Here is a 7580-nt window from a genome sequence, read left to right on the forward strand (position 1 = left end):
AGGGAAACAGTGCAATAGACAAAAGTGAATCATGTAGGTCCAAACATGACTCGCCTCTAGTTGTGTGCATTGTAAGTAAATGCACAGAAGTAACTCAAATAGAGCAGCGAGACTGAGCGAGGGCAGAGCTCTGTTGTGGCTGGCATTACCTGCCGCCTGTTTGTCTTTTAGCTGTAACAGCTACCGCACAATTTCCCAAATGACAAACATGCCAAAATGGTTAGGGCCCATAGACACACAGACAATGGCAACAAAGGCTGCCTGCAGAAGGCGAAGGACAAGCTGAGAAACAGGAGCTGCGCCAGCCAAGCAGCCAGCCAGCCAAGCAGGAGGCAGCAGGCAGCAGGCAGCAGGAGTAGCACATTAATCACAATGCTCCAAAAGAGCTTGACAGCTAGCTACATGGAAACCTCTCCCTGGGTGTCTCAAGACAGTCGCTCTCTCTCTCTCTCTCTCTCCATCTCAGTCTCTTTCTCTCTGTGTGTGTGTGTGTGTGGCATCCTTTGGCATAATTCTTATTCAATCGCTAAGGACAATGGCATGTTGTAGTTTCAATTTGCGGTGGGCATGAGATTTGTGCCAAGACAATTGCCAAACAGGAAGCCAACGACTCCCGACACCGACTCTGGACTCCGAATCCGGTGGCCATCAATTTAAAAAATGAAAAATTTCCCTTTTTGCTTTTGCCGGCGTCCGGAAAATGGAAAATTAAATTAACCTTTGGGAGCTGTTGCTGTTGCTGCCAAACAATGTTGCTGTCTGCGCTGCTCCCGATAGCATCTACTGCCGAAATATGTTAATTTTCAATTTAGTAGTTTGGCCTCTGTCTTCCAATACACACACACACACAACAATATATACAATATATACATATATGTATCTATCTCTCTGCTTATATATGTATATTTGGCTAGTTCTTAATTCGCTTTTCTTTTGAGAGTTTTCGGGCTGGTTTTATGAAGCGCAGCCGAGCGCAACGGTAATGGGTACCAGAGAGAAAACCCATTATCACATATAGCTAATCTGCTGCATATCATTTCGTATTTGGCAGAGGAAGTGTTTGCTTGTTAGTTGTCGAGTTCATAAACAATTTGTTGACCACATTCTGGTCGTTGAGGAAATAATTAAGACATTATAAATTATTTGAGGCCTCTCGAGTGTTGATTGTTAACTTGCGGTCTTTGCGTTTTTACTTACTTATCTATGATACGTCTCATTCTCTCTCTCTCTCTGTCCCTCTCTCTTTCTGTCATTCTGACTGCATTGTTGCCCCCTAATGAGCATAACAAAATATTTTAGTTTATTTCGTAGATATGTATCTCTGGGCCAGTTTTCAACAAATACGTATTTAGTTTGATTTATGCATTCGGCCTGCCCAGCGTCTTATATTTAGCATATTAAAACAAATGTAATGAAATACATTTATAGAATGCTCCTCAACAATGTAGTATAAATGAGCAAATGTGATGCAAACTTTAGATAAGCAGGAGCAGCAGAAGGTCATCGAGAAGGTTAGATCTTTAAAAATCTACTATAGATTATAAGACTTCATGTAAAATTGATATTTAGAAAATATAGAAGCTCAATAAATTGATATAAAATCGTTTATATAATAGAAGCTAGTTTTAATCTAAAATGGATAATTACAAACAAATCAGTAGAATGATTAAGAAAATTACAAATAAAATGTATTCAATTTTGACATAAATATTTTTATTTTTATTTCAATGTATTTCTCAGTAGATTGATTAAAATAAATGAATCAATATTTGCGCAAATATTATTATTTATATTTTTAATATAAATCTTATATTTTGAAAATTAAGTTTTTTTTTTTTTTTATTGATATAAAAATTTTATATATATTAAAAAAGTATTTATAAAATGTTTTATATACTTATATACACATTTTATTTTTAATTCAATTTTTTTCTTTCCATTTTTTATAGTGAATTTAATATACATATTTGAATAGCTTTGGCCGTTTAAAAACGCATTGGATTTGCTTTTTACGGATAAAAACTGAGTAAACAAAGTTTATTATAATTCCATTAAAAATTACATCACATACAGGCAATTAAAATTTATATATTTAGCTTTAACTCTTTAGGAAAATGTCGAACATTTATTTTGTAACCCTCGATTCATTCAGTACAAAGAAGAATCTTATCTAGTTTATTATCTAATATTGTAGTAAGACCAAAGAGGCAAATGAAACTAAGGAAAATCCACTTTTAATTAAAGTCCAAAAAATACAAGATCTTATGCAATATTCGGCCCCAGGAGCTTTAGCGTAGCTAGTCTATTATTCCTTATTCCCCCAATCAATAATCAATTAACCCATTTCTTCAAGCAATTTTCGTACTCGGCCTTCATAGTTTGTTACTCGTGCCACATATTCTGGTATTTATAGCTCTGAATCCATTAGGTTATTACGCGAACCATTCTAACTGCCAGAGACACCAATTTACAAATTGTTGCATTACTTTTTCAACATTCACTTAACGCAATTGGACCAACAACAAGAACAACAGCAAAAAGTTACGCCATGTACCGGAGCGAAGGTCAAGCGAAGCCTGAGGAGAGCATTCTACCTCAAAATTTGGCAGCTGTTGTGCTCTATGTGGCCCCACTACAGCTCGACTGGCATCTGTCATTAGTAGTCATGTGCAACAATATTTGCCACAAACTAACTTTCCAGCAACGACAACAACAACGTCAACAACAACATCAACAACCAATTGTAGTTGTTCAAAAGTTTATAACATTTTATAAATTACATTTTCCATTAAATTGGACATGGAGAGCTGCATGAGATATGCATATGATTCAAATTGATTTAGTTACGAGTCAGTGGAGAGAGCGCAGAGCGTGTAAAATGCCCAAAAAAATGCGAGTTTGCATTTGCAGCAATTAAATCAGAAAGTTTTTAAATCAAAACTGTTAAGGATGCTGAATGAGTGCTGGCAGGAGAAGCAGGCACGCTGGTAGGGGGGTAGGGGGCCACAGAAGGGCTGCTGAGGAGCTTAACTGACAGACAGTTGCGCGCTTTAACCGATTGAAATCAGCGAGAACGCTGCTTAAATCAATTTCTCAATCAATGTCAGCTAGCAGGCGGGCAGGGGGCTGGGGGCAGGCGGGGAGGGGAGTTGCGACTGAGGCCGGCTACTCTCGAGGGTTCCTGGAACTGAGCTTAAGCTGGAAATCGTGGCTTACACTCTGGCCCCAAAAACCCGCAGTGGAAGCGAACCACAACAACAACCAAAAGTAAAAGGTTCAAATTGTGTCCAAAATGTCAAAAGCAGACGCTCAATATGATCGCCCTATACACTGCGATACGTACACTGAGCGAAACAGAACTGGGTACTTAAAAGCAAGCTCAAAAGAAATGCAGAAGAAATGCAATTTAAGTACTCAAATACTTTAAGCTAGACTTAAGCATTTTGTTCAAATTTTACTAAAATTAAATGAAACTTTAAAAATATTATTTTTCATTTTAAGCCTCAAAAGTATTTAGTTTATTTATTTTTTTTTTTTATTTACTCTGTGATGAAAAATTAAAAAAGTAGATAACATTTTAATGTTTATCTTTTTAAAGATTAAACAATATTTAAATAGGCTTTCAACCAGGTGATAAACTCTCTTTCCTATATATTTGCTTTAATTGAAAAGGGTATATTTAGATATTTATTGTTTGGTTTTGATTTATTATTATTATTATTATTATTTTTTTTTTTTTTTTTGGCTTAAAGAATTTACTTAAATCTAATTTAACTAAACTTGTTTAAAATTTTATGTAATAATTTTGTGTTTATTATATTTCATTCTACTTTTTAATAGTTTTTAAAATATATATTGTATAATAATTAGTGTTTCTGTATAGTGTTTAGATAACTTACTGTTTATTGAATTACATTTTTTTTTTTTTTTTTTGTACTATACTCTAGTTTATCTGCTATTTTTTCTTTATTATTTTTTCCGTTGATTTCATAAAGTTAAATCAGATTTATATTTATTTTTTATATTTATTTTAATTCCTGTGCTTTTTATTTTCTTTCATTTCTTCCTTACTTGTTTAATTTTTATTAGTACTTTAAAGTTTTTCTTCAATTTTGCTCCTTCCAAATTTTCGGAAAGTAATTCAATCGTATTATTTTATAATGAATTTTAAATTATTATTTTTAATTTTTCTCTTAATATTTTGGCAATGACTTAACTATTCCATATTAATTTACTTATATATTATTTAAAGTTAATGTCATCAAGTTGTCAAATGTTTTCACAATATTTATCCATTTTATCTGCCTCTAACATTCTGTTATGACTTGCCTCACTCAATTTGACTTTAATTAAATATCGATTATTTCCATCAAATTGAGAAAAGTCTTACCTTGGCTTGAATATGAATTCTGCCAGTGTAGCTGTGCACAACAGAAGCCCTGGAAATTTGATCGCATGCAGATAGCGCTGCCTGCCCTGACTAAAGCCTGCCAACCTGTCTGTCTGTCCGTCTGTCGCTCCGTCCGCCTGCCTGCCTGTTTGTCGGTTCTGTCTGAGCGCTGGGCATGCAACTGTTTTGTCTTTTTGGCGTGCGATAACTGAAGTCAATGACTGGAGCTCGAGCGCGCAGCTTCCAGCTTCCAGCGCAGTGCATGAAAAGTGAACTTGAGCTGCAGTTGCATTGTTTCGGCCGCTTACGGGAGCCATCGACATCGACATGGCCATGGCCAATGCCAATGTAGTCGCTAATGCTGCTGCTGCAGCTGCTGCTGCGGCAGCTACTTCTGCTGTTGCTTCAAGTCGCATCCTGATCCTCATCAGCATCATCATCGCTGCATACAATCGTCGATAATCTCACGCTTGGCATCGCCAATATCACAGACAGCAGCAGCAGCAACCTCTACAGCGTCTATAGCAGCTTCTTCTTCTTCAGAGTTCGTTTTAGTTTAGTTTAGTTTGCTGGGCAGTTCGTTAAATTACATGAATGTATAACCATTTTAATTTTGCCTCGGCTTTTGTCTGTCTGCCTCTTCCTCTGTCTCTGTCTCTGTCTCTGTCTCCCGGTCTGTCGCACACTCGATGCCTTTTGAATGATGACCTTACAAATCACGTTTCGCAATGTTTTTGCGGCCAGATCATCAAGATGCCGGAGTGTTGATAGCACTGCCAGCTATGCCTGTGAGAAAACATTTCGATCAGTTGCAAGAATTTCCACTGTTAAAGGAGGCAATGGAATCGAAGCAGTCGCACATAGCCTAACATCTCAGTAGGCTCTATACACATATATATTGAGTGAATAGCAGCTTTGGAGAAAACACAAAAATGGGCCAGGCGGATGAGAATCTAATTTGGAATATTAAGAACGGGGAAATCGATGCGGTGCAGCTGATGTTCGACCAATCAACGCGAAATGTTAACGCATTCATTGGCGGCCGCACTCCCTTGCACTATGCGGCCGACTTTGGCCAGCTGAAGGTGCTCAAGTATCTAGTGGAGATCGGGGCCGATGTTAATAAGCTGGATAAATATGGCATAACGCCCATTCTGGCTGCCATTTGGGAGGGGCACACCGACTGCGTTGCCTTTCTGCTCCAGCACGGCGCCAATAAACAGGGCACCACGCCCAACGGAGAGAATTATGTGGAGGCAGCTGAGAAGGTTGAGATTAAAAAGCTGCTCATGGATCCAAAAACTGGCTAATCGGGGGAGATCTGGAGAGATCAGAAGAAGATGTGCAGAGAAAGGTTTCCTTAATACTAACTAATAGAGAGAGAGGGAAGAGAAATGTTTTCTTAAGTTTTCGTTTTCGGTTTTCCATTATCTTGAATTTTTGTGTTGCTGCAATTAAATTGTTTGGTTTATTTAAACTTTAATGAATATTTTAAAAAGCTTTGGAAGAGGTTAAAGATTAGATGATATTGCAGAAAATATGATTTTATCAAAATTAAATTTTTAAAATTATTTTGAAGTGAATCTAATCATATTTATATGAATCTTGTCTAAATAATGTTAATAAATAAAAAGTAAATTAGTGTTTATAAAGGCAAATGATATCTGAGATATTTGCAACTTATGCCATTTTATATATGAAAGTGTGAATAATGAAATTACCTTGAAGTATATCGTATCATATTTATTATATGAGTTTTACTCCATCTCCCTCTAAAAATAATATTTACCATAAAATACTGTAGAGACACATATTTATTTTGGGTACTATTAGTTTTTTTTTCTGGCCATTAACACCCAATAGCCCATTTAATATGGCAGCTCCTGCTCGGCTGGCAGCAAATCATTTTGATTACACAGCCAAAATTGAGGGAATGACATATTTCGCATTTAGTTGAGAAGGGGGTGGGCGACAGTTAGTTAATTTCAATTTTGAACACGATACGCCCCAGAGAAGAGAAGAGGAGAGGAGAGGAGGATAACTCGTGTGACAAAAAACAATTAAATGGGAAACGCGACACGAAACGCGGACAACTGTGAATCGAAAAACGCGATATTCAGGAGACCAAAGAGCAACCTAAATGAAATTCACACATATTCCTAAACGCTCTGCGAGAGAGGGAGAGGGAGAGACGGAGAAGAAGAGAGAGAGAGAGAGAGAGAGAGGGCGATTGAGGTGGATAGAGACAATGAGAGAGAAAGCGTGAAATGAAAATGAAAAATCACGGTCCAAAATGTGCTGCACACACACAAACACACAGTGAACGAGTGTGTGTAGATGGTAGGCAGAGGGAGGGGGAGGTGCATGCGCCGAGGCATGCACAATTGGGCGTTGTAATTGAATTAGTCACACCCACAGATTGCACACATGAATGACTTGCCGAAGACAAAAGCGCCAGAGAGCGAGACAGAGAGAGGGAGAGAGTGGGAAATATTATGAAAGAGATGGCTAAAGCAAAAAATAGCGAATTATTTATTAAACTAGGTTACCAGGCAACGGGACATGCTGAACAAAGTAGCAACGAAACGGGGCGTGAGAAGAGAGACGGAGAGAGGTACAGAGAATTGTGCATATGAAAGCCGGGGTGAGCTCTCCCGCTGGGACTATGTGTGAAACTATCTGAGGATGAGTGCAATACCCAAAACAACCCATTCGGGGTGTTTGACAGCTCCATTAAAGAAGAAAAAAGGAAAATCTTTTTAAAAATTGATGACAACTAAACTACATACGTACATACATATAAGTAAATATTGATATACACATCATATGCTTATAATAATAATTAATCATATGCAAGTGATGGTAGATATAAATATAAATAAATACTAATGGTAATACTAGATACTAATATTTATTAAGCAAATTAAATTGTATAATATAATTGTATGTTAACTCCAATCTATTGAGCTAACTTAATTTCTTTCAGTTTTCATATTGAGCTAAATAAGATTTTCACAATCAATTTTATAGATATTTTATTATACACCAAAAAATTATTAAATAATTTATATACTTAGAAAATAGTTTTAATCTTTAAAAACGGAAAACAATATTAAATTAAGCTACATTTAATGTTTTTTTTTTTTTTTTTTTTTTTTTTTTTTTTTTTTTTTTTTTTTTTTTTTTTTTT

The 7580-nt window shown here is 36.2% G+C and overlaps 1 protein-coding gene across 1 annotated transcript; it reads left to right on the forward strand.

The window, feature by feature from the left end:
- The first annotated feature begins 5248 nt into the window (after positions 1-5248).
- On the forward strand, positions 5249-5873 carry LOC6580708 (myotrophin). Its single transcript, XM_002006475.4, has one exon. It carries the CDS (start codon positions 5323-5325, stop codon positions 5698-5700), a length of 378 nt encoding a protein of 125 aa, XP_002006511.1. The 5' UTR covers positions 5249-5322; the 3' UTR covers positions 5701-5873.
- Positions 5874-7580: the final 1707 nt, after the last annotated feature.

Source organism: Drosophila mojavensis, unplaced genomic scaffold, assembly GCF_018153725.1.
Source record: "Drosophila mojavensis isolate 15081-1352.22 unplaced genomic scaffold, ASM1815372v1 contig_81, whole genome shotgun sequence".
Taxonomy (NCBI): domain Eukaryota; kingdom Metazoa; phylum Arthropoda; class Insecta; order Diptera; family Drosophilidae; genus Drosophila; species Drosophila mojavensis.

What these genes read in the sequence shown, in the direction of transcription:
- LOC6580708 (XM_002006475.4), top strand. Translation starts at nt 5,323, where the DNA reads ATGGGCCAGGCGGATGAGAATCTAATTTGGAATATTAAGAACGGGGAA.